The sequence below is a fragment of the Vipera berus genome (genome assembly GCF_964194415.1).
Source record: "Vipera berus genome assembly, chromosome: Z".
Taxonomy (NCBI): domain Eukaryota; kingdom Metazoa; phylum Chordata; class Lepidosauria; order Squamata; family Viperidae; genus Vipera; species Vipera berus.
In genome coordinates, this window is record NC_138205.1 from 31,879,090 (window position 1) to 31,892,278 (window position 13,189).

Genomic DNA, 13,189 nt, shown 5'->3' on the forward strand with positions numbered 1-13,189 from the left:
AAGGACTGCAGCTCACTCATCCTCAGAAATTGGCAGCAAAGGCTCTCCTAGCCATGGCCTCCATCTGCCTAACAAGCAGTAGCCCTGAGTCTAGCAGTAATCTCAAATGTGTGGTTGCTTTTTAAACGAGAGCGACATCCCGCCCAGTAGCACAGCTGAGCTGGAACAAAGCCATTCGCTTTTGGAATAAATAACACCCATCTTGAAGAGATTCAGCTTAAGTTTGTTCTTTCCCATTCAATTCTTCACAGACTTCAGATACCAGATCTAAGGCCCTTCTGCATTTGGGAGCCCAGCCTGGGGTAGAAACAAATATCTGCATATCATCAGCATATTGATACTTCTTTGTGGGTTAATAGATGACATCTGTCAGCTTCTTCAAGTAGACATTTGTGTGATGTTGTGAGGAGGCTAGGAAAGAAGCGAAAAGGAGAATAGATATAAATAACCAAGAGATAGTTGACAGATTATCTCTTAAATTGCAGTGCATCAGGAAACCTGGAAAGAAGCATTTCAAATCATCTCAAAAAGAGTCTGTCTGAATGAGCTTACTGTAGGTGGGAGTGGAAACCACATTGTGGGCTTGAACATGAACCCATGTTCAGTCAAGCTCACTTCCAAACTTCCTTTCATTTGATAAACCAAGCAGTGTCTCAGAATAAGCAAAAGGAGAGAGGCCATTTCAGAATTTGATCTGCTGAATTTCTAGTGAAATCCCTAAGGCCTGCTAAAATTTGTGTCAGTCCATGAGGCTTCAGGGATGTATCATTTAACTAGTCCTTTGATCCTTCAAATATCAGCAGGGGTGACAGAATGTAATCCAAATAATGCAAAGGATTCACAATTACATCTTCAAATTTCAGATGACATGCCAACTATTCTGGATTTATTATCTGGCTACCACTGTGAATCAGGCTAGAGATTACTTGGAACAAATTCATGGTAGTTGTGCAGGCCACAAGCTCCTAAATCTTCTCAGAATCCATCCCCATCCCAAAGAAGTCAACAGTCTACAATAGTATTTCTCAACCTCAGCAACTTTAAGTTTCACACTTGCCAGCATGCTGGAAGTCGAAATCCGCACATCTTAAAGTTGCTAAAATTACTGGCTAGAAAACTAAAACCAAATCTCAGGAGTTTTCCTATTAAAAATACTGAAAGTCTTCTGACCAAATGCTTGAATGATATCCTCCATGTATTTTAGATGATCAGTTTCCTAATCCACGAGCATTACAGGGTTGGGATGTAGAATTTGTCTTTATTCCATCAATAAAGATGTTCACCGCCCTGAGTCCTTCGGGAGAAGGGCGGTATACAAATTAAATTATTAAATTAAATAAGTGCAGCAGCTTTCCACTTCAGTATTTTCCAGCACTGATTTTGGCAAAGAAAAATAGTTCCCAGATCGGATTCATATTAAGCCTGCTCTTTTCACCCTCCCCCAATCTGAGCTGATTCCATGAGTGAAGTTAAGCCTCTATTTGCCAGTCTATTATTTTTAGCTCTTTCTCTTTTGTGTCTGTTTCCCTGCTTGAGGCTTATCTAGAGCAGCTATTCATCTTTCATACAGCAAAGACCTGTTTGATTTCTGGCTACATGCCACTGAGGGCCAGGAAAAGTTCTCAGTTGTCTCACTGTTCCCCTTGCTGTGCTTCTGAGCAAGTGGGTTGTGTGTTTTCATACAGAAGAGTAATTACTTGGCTTCTTTTTCTTTATAACATGCACAGCCTATTCTTTGTCTTTGTCTTCAGAAAGACTTGACAAAGCTTGACGGGCACCCACTGTGTAAAGCTATTTAATTCTAGAGGTGTCTGAAAGCCTTTTATGCTTATTAAAAAAAAATCAACAAACCTTAAAGTGGTGATCTTGTAATTTTTAGGGAACCCAAAGAATATAACTTAATATCCTTATATTATCTGCCAGGATGCAAGGCAGGAGGACAAAGGGTTAGCATGGGTTTATCTGTTTATGTGTCCCTTTAATCCCGTCTTCTTTGCTCTTTCCCCATCCACCCTGTAGGCTCATGAGCGGCTGGAGGAGACAAAGCTGGAGGCTGTGCGGGACAACAATTTGGAGCTGGTCCAGGAGATACTTAAAGACATCACACACATTGCTCAGCAAGATAGCACAGCAGCTGAACTGGCCCGCATCCTCCAGGAGCCCCATTTCCAGGTAGGAGGGGAACCTTCCTGGGGGTCAGGAGAAAATTGAGGAGCAGAAAGAGAGAATTCCAGAATTTTTGTATGCTTTGTTGATTTGTTTGTAGAGTATTTGGCATTGACTTGGCAGGACAAGGAACAAAAATGGTACAGTTAGGTAAATTTAGATTCTGGACTTCATAATCTCATAGGGGGCCTGCTTGAAATTTTATTACATTTAGAAGCCTTCTGTTCCTGCTTAGAAATCTCCTAGATTTCTTCCCCAAAGTCTATTCCAAAAGGTTATATATGTATTAATTAGAGAGAAAGAAAAAAGGGACAGAAAGCAATGAATACTAGTCATTGTGTTTTGTACCAAGCTGAGAGTGTTAGCATTATATATGATTGAGATGGGTACTGCCACTTACAGCAGCATTTCATTTGCTGGGATTTTATAAGAAAGGCTATCAGATTAGTGCTTTTTAAAAAAAAACACAAAAATCTGAAACATCTGGATGATTGAAATAATTAATGACCTGCATTTATAACATTCTATTCAGTGGCAGCTGCATGTTTTTTCATCCAGGTGCTGAATTAAGAAGGAGTATCTCTACTGTGTAACTTTGACACATATTATATTGCAACTACTTGTACTCTAGTATATGTATAAAAGCGGTTAGATTTGTGTAGCTCGGGGTCGGCAACCTGAAAAAGCAAAAGAGCCACTGGGAACCGGTTCCATCACAGATAAAAAAAAGTGGGAGCCGCATGCGTGCATCCACGCATGCGCATAAAACAATGTTTTGTGCATGCGCAAAATGTTTTTTGTGCATGCGCACGCGTGGATACACGCGCGCGGTTCCACTTTTTTTTATGTGGACGCACCTCCACGCCAGCGGCAACGGGTCTCCGTGGTGACGGGTGCTGGGTTGCAGCGCTGCCTTCAGCCCGGGCGTCGCTGGAGCCACCCCCGCACCTCCAAACTGCCGCCCGACCTCCGCCTGAACACCAGCAAGTCTCGACATGGGTGTTCGGGTGGAGCTGCGCACGCACCTCTCCAAACCTTTGGAGAGGTGCGCACACAGCTCCGCCCGAACAGCGGTTTGGAGACCTGCTGTTGCCGGTGGACACACCTGCACGCCAGCGGCAACGGGTCTCTGTGGTGACGGGCACTGGGTTGCGGTGCTGCCTTCAGCCCGGGCGTCGCCGGAGCCACCCCCGGGACCTCCAAACTGCCGCCCGAACACCATCAGGTCTCGACACGGTTGTTCGGGCGGAGCTGCGCGCGCACCTCTCCAAACTTTTGGAGAGGTGCGTGCGCAGCTCCGCCCAAACAGTGGTTTCCAAACGGGTGTTCGGGCGGAGGTGCGAGAGAGGTGCGCGTGCAGCTCTTCAAACCTTTGGAGTGGTGCGCGCGCACCTCCTCCTGTTCGGAGAGGTGCACGCGCACCGGGTGACTGGGAGCCGCAGGAGATGGCTCAAAGAGCCGCATGCGGCTTCGGAGCCACGGGTTGCCGACCCGTGGTGTAGCTGAAGAGATTTTATAGATTGTTTATTATCTGGTAAGTTTGTGTAATTTAAAACATGGTTATAAAGCCTTTGAATTGGAACAGATTTATTATTAGTAAATTTCAACCACACTGAGTAAAGTGCCTTGCAGCTCATTAGAGATGAGTATGTGTTAAGTATTAGATATACTTTAGTTCTTTTTAGCATGGTCTGTTCATAAGGGCCCATGTTTAACCATGATGATGCCAAAAGAATGAAATATGCATGGTGAACTCATGATGCAAGCTCTCCCCTTCACATTATGTCATGTTGTTTCACTCTACACTTTGTCATGTGTTTCCACTGCTCCCAGATGACATGTTTAAATCTAGGATGGCTGTGTGGCCTAACTTACACTCTGCTTGAACTGCTGTCCAGTTGTCATCTGGCTTTTTAAAAAAGATTAATTAGAAGCCAGAAGATCTGGAATTGTCTGTCCATATTTAGCATTTAGATGGCAAGCTATTCAGCTTGGTCCTTCTCTCTATCATGATACAGAAATTGTAGCCACTAATTCTGAAATTGAATCTATGCATATACATTTTCAGAATCAGCAACTTTTTCTGTCCTTTGTTATGATTTTTTTTCTTTTTGGATGTATATATGAACCTGTGTATTCAGTTGAATAGAATGGCACAAATTTCAATATTTATTTATTATTTATTTTATTTATTAAATTTTTATACCACCCTTCTCCCGAAGGACTCAGGGCGGTGTAAAGGGCAATAAATATCAAAATATAAATACAAAAGTTAAAAAAGAAGTTAAAAAGGATTAAATAATTATGCCCAATATAATACAATAATAAAACTGTGTTAAAACTAAATCCAACCCCAAACCCATCAGACCAGGCCAGATTGTTCAAATAAATAGGTTTTTAAATCGCGCCGGAAGGAGCGAAGGTCAGGGGCCATCTGGAGCTCAACCGGCAAGCGGTTCCATAGGTCTGGCGCACCCACAGAGAATGCCCTCCCCCTGGGGGCCACCAATCGACATTGACAGCCTCTACACCAGAGACAAATTCCTTATGTGTCTAATCACACTTAGCCAAATAAAGTATTCAGTTCAATACAAATGATAATACACATTTAAACAATATGATAGAATAATGGATCGGATGTCAGTAACATGTTTGTGTTAATCGGGTCAGGATGGGGAGGTAACCATGGTGGCACTAGAAATAAGATGGCTTATTGTGTTAAACAAGCACATGCCAACACCATTTTCACAACACTTTGGAGCAACATCTTCATTAGCTCCATGTTTGTGGTTCTCATGTATTTATTTTTATAGGAATAGTTGTAATTTAATTTCTTCCTCACTGTCCAATTTTCAAAATTCTCCCTTTGGAGTTCTATATTGACTGTTTTAAACTTTGTGTGAAGTGTAGTTGTTACACATATTTCACAATAGAAAACCCACATGACTATGCTAAATAGGAAAATAATTTTATAGCCCCATTTAAAAAAGTTTTCTCTCCTGTCCCCAAGGTAAGGAAAAGTAAGCCATGAAAATTTTCATCTGCTGTAAGTTCTGATGTTTGTAATTTAATGGAAACATCTTATAGTATTCTTTAGAATCTGAGCATTTTATTTCCATGTTTCCACTTTTGACTATGTAAAAACAACATTAATAAAGGAGACAATTTGTAGCTCAGTATTGACACAAGCTCTCTGGCTTGGTGCTCATAAAGGGCTCTGCGCGCCACCTCCGGCACGCATGCCATAGGTTCGCTACCACGGCACTAGAATATAAAACTGTCAGCAAACTGCACTCCTTACTAGCACTGATAATGTAACCTAGTTTTGGTAATGAAAGGTCTGCAGGAAAACAAGCAAACTCAGAGAGTACCAAGGACCCTTCACAAAAACAACATTGCTGTCATGATCTCCTGTCAGTAAATCTAGAGGTCTGCAATGAAGGGAGGCATTAAAAACAAGTTGTGAATTACCATAAAGCTAATGTTTCTTTTTCTTCCATTCAACCATATCAGATTCTCAGACTGCCTGAACATGTCCCTGCAGTTTTCTTGGCAAGATATGTTTTGCTATTGCCTCCTTCCTGGGTCTGAAAGAAAGTGACTAGCCCACAATCACTCAGCTGGCTTTATGAGTAAATAGAACTCATGGTCTAGAACTCATGGTCTTCCCCATGGTGCCAATATATCAAACTGGCTCTCAAATCTAATATAACGCCTGTTTATTTTTTAAGATTCCCAATCCAGGAAAGATAGCTCTAATGACTTTGTGAAATCCTGTTTTTTGAGTTTCTAATACAGGATCTTAACAGACATTGTTTTCATGTTAGGTAGATAAAAGTTCCCAAGTTAGAATTGGTCTGCAATTATCTTTCAGATTAGGGAAATATTTGGATATAATTACCCAACCCAGGGCAAGACTTTGTAAGTTTTACTATCACAAATATAAAAGAGGCCAGATGTATGTTGTTGCTGTTCAACTATGTTGTGCTACAAGTTAATATACCGTATATACTTGAGTATAAGCCGAATTTTTCAGCCCACTTTTTGGGCTGAAAAATTCCACTTCGGCTTATACTCCAGTCAACAAAAAAACTTACCGAGGACTTGTGCGCGGCCGAGGCTTTGGTGCTTCCGGGATCGCCCGCACCTCTCCCAAGCCACCGCCGTCCGAGACCTGCCGAAGTTTGGGGAGGTTTGGGGAGGTGCACGCGCACCTCCCCAAACTCCGCGCCTTGCCTGCCTGCTTCTTTCCGCAGCGGAAAGAAGCAGGCAGGCAGGGCGCGGAGGAACGGAGACTTGCCGACGTTTGGGGAGGTTTGGGCGCCTCCCCAAACCTCGGCAGGTCTCCGTTCCTCCGCGCAGACCTGCCGATGTTTGGGGAGGTTTGGGCGCCTCCCCAAACCTCCCCAAACCTCGGCAGGTCTCCGTTCCTCCTGCCGACCTTTGGGGAGGTTTGGGCGCCTCCCCAAACCTCCCCAAACCTCGGCAGGTCTCCGTTCCTCCTGCCGACCTTTGGGGAGGTTTGGGCGCCTCCCCAAACCTCCCCAAACCTCGGCAGGTCTCCGTTCCTCCTGCCGACCATTGGGGAGGTTTGGGCGCCTCCCCAAACCTCGGCAGGTCTCCGTTCCTCCGCGCAGACCTGCCGACGTTTGGGGAGGTTTGGGCGCCTCCCCAAACCTCCCCAAACCTCGGCAGGTCTCCGTTCTTCCTGCCGACCTTTGGGGAGGTTTGGGCGCCTCCCCAAACCTCCCCAAACCTCGGCAGGTCTCCGTTCCTGTTTGGGGAGGTTTGGGCGCCTCCCCAAACCTCCCCAAACCTCGGCAGGTCTCCGTTCCTCCGCGCAGACCTGCCGACGTTTGGGGAGGTTTGGGCGCCTCCCCAAACCTCCCCAAACCTCGGCAGGTCTCCGTTCCTGTTTGGGGAGGTTTGGGCGCCTCCCCAAACCTCGGCAGGTCTCCGTTCCTCCGCGCAGACCTGCCGACCTTTGGGGAGGTTTGGGCGCCTCCCCAAACGTCCCCAAACCTCGGCAGGTCTCCGTTCCTGTTTGGGGAGGTTTGGGCGCCTCCCCAAACCTCCCCAAACCTCGGCAGGTCTCCGTTCCTCCGCGCAGACCTGCCGACGTTTGGGGAGGTTTGGGCGCCTCCCCAAACCTCCCCAAACCTCGGCAGGTCTCCGTTCCTGTTTGGGGAGGTTTGGGCGCCTCCCCAAACCTCCCCAAACCTCGGCAGGTCTCCGTTCCTCCGCGCAGACCTGCCGACCTTTGGGGAGGTTTGGGCGCCTCCCCAAACGTCCCCAAACCTCGGCAGGTCTCCGTTCCTGTTTGGGGAGGTTTGGGCGCCTCCCCAAACCTCCCCAAACCTCGGCAAGTCTCCGTTCCTCCGCGCAGACCTGCCGACGTTTGGGGAGGTTTGGGCGCCTCCCCAAACCTCCCCAAACCTCGGCAGGTCTCCGTTCCTGTTTGGGGAGGTTTGGGCGCCTCCCCAAACCTCCCCAAACCTCGGCAGGTCTCCGTTCCTCCGCGCAGACCTGCCGACCTTTGGGGAGGTTTGGGCGCCTCCCCAAACGTCCCCAAACCTCGGCAGGTCTCCGTTCCTGTTTGGGGAGGTTTGGGCGCCTCCCCAAACCTCCCCAAACCTCGGCAGGTCTCCGTTCCTCCGCGCAGACCTGCCGACGTTTGGGGAGGTTTGGGCGCCTCCCCAAACCTCCCCAAACCTCGGCAGGTCTCCGTTCCTGTTTGGGGAGGTTTGGGCGCCTCCCCAAACCTCCCCAAACCTCGGCAGGTCTCCGTTCCTCCGCGCAGACCTGCCGACCTTTGGGGAGGTTTGGGCGCCTCCCCAAACCTCCCCAAACCTCGGCAGGTCTCCGTTCCTGTTTGGGGAGGTTTGGGCGCCTCCCCAAACCTCCCCAAACCTCGGCAGGTCTCCGTTCCTCCGCGCAGACCTGCCGACGTTTGGGGAGGTTTGGGCGCCTCCCCAAACCTCCCCAAACCTCGGCAGGTCTCCGTTCCTGTTTAGGGAGGTTTGGGCGCCTCCCCAAACCTCCCCAAACCTCGGCAGGTCTCCGTTCCTCCGCGCAGACCTGCCGACCTTTGGGGAGGTTTGGGCGCCTCCCCAAACCTCCCCAAACCTCGGCAGGTCTCCGTTCCTGTTTGGGGAGGTTTGGGCGCCTCCCCAAACCTCCCCAAACCTCGGCAGGTCTCCGTTCCTCCGCGCAGACCTGCCGACCTTTGGGGAGGTTTGGGCGCGTCCCCAAACCTCGGCAGGTCTCCGTTCCTGTTTGGGGAGGTTTGGGCGCCTCCCCAAACCTCCCCAAACCTCGGCAGGTCTCCGTTCCTCCGCGCAGACCTGCCGACCTTTGGGGAGGTTTGGGCGCCTCCCCAAACGTCCCCAAACCTCGGCAGGTCTCCGTTCCTCCTGCCGACCTTTGGGGAGGTTTGGGCGCCTCCCCAAACCTCCCCAAACCTCGGCAGGTCTCCGTTCTTCCTGCCGACCTTTGGGGAGGTTTGGGCGCCTCCCCAAACCTCCCCAAACGTCGGCAGGTCTGCGCGGAGGAACGGAGACCTGCCGAGGTTTGGGGAGGTTTGGGGAGGCGCCCAAACCTCCCCAAACAGGAACGGAGACCTGCCGAGGTTTGGGGAGGTTTGGGGAGGCGCCCAAACCTCCCCAAAGGTCGGCAGGTCTGCGCGGAGGAACGGAGACCTGCCGAGGTTTGGGGAGGCGCCCAAACCTCCCCAAAGGTCGGCAGGAGGAACGGAGACCTGCCGAGGTTTGGGGAGGTTTGGGGAGGCGCCCAAACCTCCCCAAAGGTCGGCAGGAGGAACGGAGACCTGCCGAGGTTTGGGGAGGCGCCCAAACCTCCCCAAAGGTCGGCAGGAGGAACGGAGACCTGCCGAGGTTTGGGGAGGTTTGGGGAGGCGCCCAAACCTCCCCAAAGGTCGGCAGGAGGAACGGAGACCTGCCGAGGTTTGGGGAGGTTTGGGGAGGCGCCCAAACCTCCCCAAAGGTCGGCAGGAGGAACGGAGACCTGCCGAGGTTTGGGGAGGTTTGGGGAGGCGCCCAAACCTCCCCAAAGGTCGGCAGGTCTGCGCGGAGGAACGGAGACCTGCAGAGGTTTGGGGAGGTTTGGGGAGGCGCCCAAACCTCCCCAAAGGTCGGCAGGAGGAACGGAGACCTGCCGAGGTTTGGGGAGGTTTGGGGAGGCGCCCAAACCTCCCCAAAGGTCGGCAGGAGGAACGGAGACCTGCCGAGGTTTGGGGAGGCGCCCAAACCTCCCCAAAGGTCGGCAGGTCTGCGCGGAGGAACGGAGACCTGCCGAGGTTTGGGGAGGTTTGGGGAGGCGCCCAAACCTCCCCAAAGGTCGGCAGGAGGAACGGAGACCTGCCGAGGTTTGGGGAGGCGCCCAAACCTCCCCAAAGGTCGGCAGGAGGAACGGAGACCTGCCGAGGTTTGGGGAGGCGCCCAAACCTCCCCAAAGGTCGGCAGGAGGAACGGAGACCTGCCGAGGTTTGGGGAGGTTTGGGGAGGCGCCCAAACCTCCCCAAAGGTCGGCAGGAGGAACGGAGACCTGCCGAGGTTTGGGGAGGCGCCCAAACCTCCCCAAAGGTCGGCAGGTCTGCGCGGAGGAACGGAGACCTGCAGAGGTTTGGGGAGGCGCCCAAACCTCCCCAAAGGTCGGCAGGAGGAACGGAGACCTGCCGAGGTTTGGGGAGGCGCCCAAACCTCCCCAAAGGTCGGCAGGAGGAACGGAGACCTGCCGAGGTTTGGGGAGGCGCCCAAACCTCCCCAAAGGTCGGCAGGAGGAACGGAGACCTGCCGAGGTTTGGGGAGGTTTGGGGAGGCGCCCAAACCTCCCCAAAGGTCGGCAGGAGGAACGGAGACCTGCCGACGAGCCACGGCCACACAGGGTATTCCTGTGTATTCAGGCTTGCAAAATGGCGGATCGAGCCTCTGCTGGCGGCAGAGGCTTGCAGAACGGCGGATCGGCTTATACTCGAGTCAATAACTTTTTCCAGTTTTTGGGGGTGAAATTGGGGGTCTCGGCTTATACTCGAGTCGGCTTATACTCAAGTATATACGGTAATTTTGACCATGGGCTAGAAGAAGCTAAAGAAAAGTTGCAATTACCGTACATTCTAAGTGGTAAATGAGGCCTTCTATCAAGTTACTAATGTGAATGTTGTTGTTTTGTAAGAGTAAATTAAGGTAATGGTTTGGAGAGGTTTGGAGAATGTACTCTGCTCTAATCTGTGCAGAGAATGTCATTTTATTTGGGTAGAGTTCAAGAGATAAATCTGTACAACCTGAGGGAATTCCTTCCTTCTCCCGTAAAAGATAATTTCTTGGGCAATATTCATTTACCCACAATGCAACTAATAGGATTTTAAAATATGTTTACTTGTAATATTTTTATCTACCCATTTAGTTTTATTGAATGAATGAGCACAAACTCAGACAAGCAAAAGGGATGTTTTTTTCTTTCTTTTTCCTGCTGTTCCCATCCTATACGTATTTCATTGCAAATGGTTTTCAAATTTAATGAAGGGTGATTCCTAAGTAATAGTTTCACTATTCTGCAAAATACAGCATTCAGCATGTTCTATCCCAAGACTCAATCTTCTACCCCATCATAAATATTCAAATTGTGCGAGGGCAATTCGGAAATAAACCTCCATTTGGTTATCAATGACAGACACTCGCAGATAGAGAACTTGTATTATACACATTAGAAACTACAACATTACATTACTTTTTGCCATAATTGCCATTCAAATTGAGGCACTTGTCATAATGTCTTACAAGGTTTGAAATTCCTTCTGCAAAAAAAACTCCCACCTGGGAATGAAGCCACCCTGTAACAGCATTGTGAAGGGCATTGTCATCATCAAAGTTGTGGCAATGCAGGTCACTGTTTCATTTAAAAAACTGGTTCATTTTCAACTGATCTAGCGGACGAGCCAACTGCAACAACCACCTTCTCCTTCCACTCCTCCACCATAGGACGGGCGTCACTATCCCCACCTATTTCTCGCACATGCTCAAATGGAGGCTTATTTCTGAATTGCCACCGTGTATAAAGCTAGGGATCATTTAACATAAGTAAGCAGAAAAAATTCTGAAGAGCTGAAAGAGTATTGTGTTGAAGAAGAGGCTTCAAAGGTTCTGCAGTAAATCTAAATAGTTGAGTGAAAACTAGCAGTGTAATGCATTCAGGCAGATCACTGCAATGTGAGGGGTCAACAACACTTGGCAGGTGCAGCCCTAGGCAGATGATTTTTCCAGTATCTTTGGAGACGAATGTAGTTTCTGGACCATAGGGCAGTGTTTCTCATTCTTGGTGACTTTAAGATTAGCTGGCTGGAGAATTCTGGGACTTGAAGTCTACACATTTTAAAATCATCAGGGTTGAGCAACACTGCCACATAGAGTGGCATGTTGTTACTACAATGATTGGAAGTGTTTCTTATGTGAGGGACAAACAATACTGATCAACACATTGTCCAAGTTATCTTAGTTTCTTTTTGCCATTTGTTGATTGAGGTTGGTTGGTCCTGGCATCTGTTAAGTAAATACACTTTCAAAGGGGAGGAGAGTTTGCTGCTGGGGAGTGTTCTGATTTCCATGACAATGTAGGGAAGGCCTCTGGCCATTAACAAGGCCAATATCTGCTGTGATTTTAGTTAACTGAGTTTTAATATCTTGGTTCTACTCTTCTATATAACTATAGCCTTTGAGGGATAAGGAGTGCAGAATTATAATTTAACATCCAAAGCTTTGCAATTGGTTTTGGTTTTCTAAATGGTGGAATGAGTATCTGTATGACAATCTGATGAATAAGGCAAGTCTCCCTAGAAACAAAATCACTTAGTTATTTCTCTGTCATCAGCATGGTGACACGGTACGTCTCCATCTATCTTTAAAAAGTACGGTCCATGACCACCAAAAACCAGAGCCCACTTTTTCATGAAGAATGCAAATTCCATCTGTAAGTCTCAGAGACGTAAGTATGGCTATGGAATTGGTAGGTTCCCATGAATCCATGTTGTGTAATGGCATATCCAGAATGAGCGTAACCAATGATGGATAAGAAGAGAATATCAGTCAGACAAAAAAGACTAAGCCATTCCCCTCTTTGTGTGGGACACCCTATGTATTATACGAAACATGTATTTCACTAATTCTACTGGGCCTCTGTTCAGAAGTTGCTAGAACCGTGGGGATTCTGCTGCATTCCCTGCACATTTTCAACAACAGTATTCACAAGAGAAGGTACAGGTTCATAAGAGCTTGAGGGTAAGCTCCAAGCAAATCTCTGGGTTGTATGGCTCCTAAGATTACTATAGTCTTGGTTTTTGTGCGCCAGTGTGCATGTCCACCAGTGCGCTGATTTCCACTAACAACTTCAGAATCATCTGTTGCTGTGTGCTTTACCCCAGACAATAGCTATTTTATAGCAAAAAGAACTTGAAGCAAAGCATGAATTAAAGGAGCATGGGAATCTGAGGTTCCTGCAGAGGTTAGAAACTGTCTCTTCTGCCAGAGAGTACCAAAGGAATGTTAAATGCCATAAGCATATTTTAGAATCTGCATAAATATTTGCACTTTGTCCCACTGTCAAGTAGCAGGCATAAGTAAGAGCAACAGGTGCTAAATCTTAAGTATCTCAGGCAAAGAAGAACAGCATGAAGGGAATACACAGAACATCCAGCATTCAATTTTCTAGAGGCATCCTGGTGGCAAAAGCCACCAAAGAAAAGAATGAAATTTGAGGAAACAAGATGGAAATCCTTTGACAATTGGATCAAGCTTCATTGAGAGCTGGCCTGGATGAGGGGTGGAGGACCCAGTTGAATCAGCATCTTCTTTGCAGTCCTTGGTGTTCATCACAATACAGTGTAATTTTTTTAAAGGTCATCCTAATGTGGGGGCAGCAAAAAACGTATGCTTAAAAGAGCAATTGCTAGTTCTGCTTCCCCATCTCACTGTAACGGATTGGAAGTGGTTTCTGCAATGAAAGAATGCAGTGA

At 48.1% G+C, this 13,189-nt stretch overlaps 1 protein-coding gene across 1 annotated transcript in view; it reads left to right on the forward strand.

Moving 5' to 3' along the window:
* LOC308677906 (MAGUK p55 subfamily member 2) overlaps positions 1-13,189 on the forward strand; it is a 78,506-nt gene that overhangs the window by 36,661 nt on the left and 28,656 nt on the right. The window contains exon 4 of the mRNA XM_081344608.1: positions 2,020-2,172. Within this exon, the coding sequence (XP_081200734.1) occupies positions 2,020-2,172 (153 nt within the window). The remainder of the gene's footprint in view (positions 1-2,019; positions 2,173-13,189) is intronic.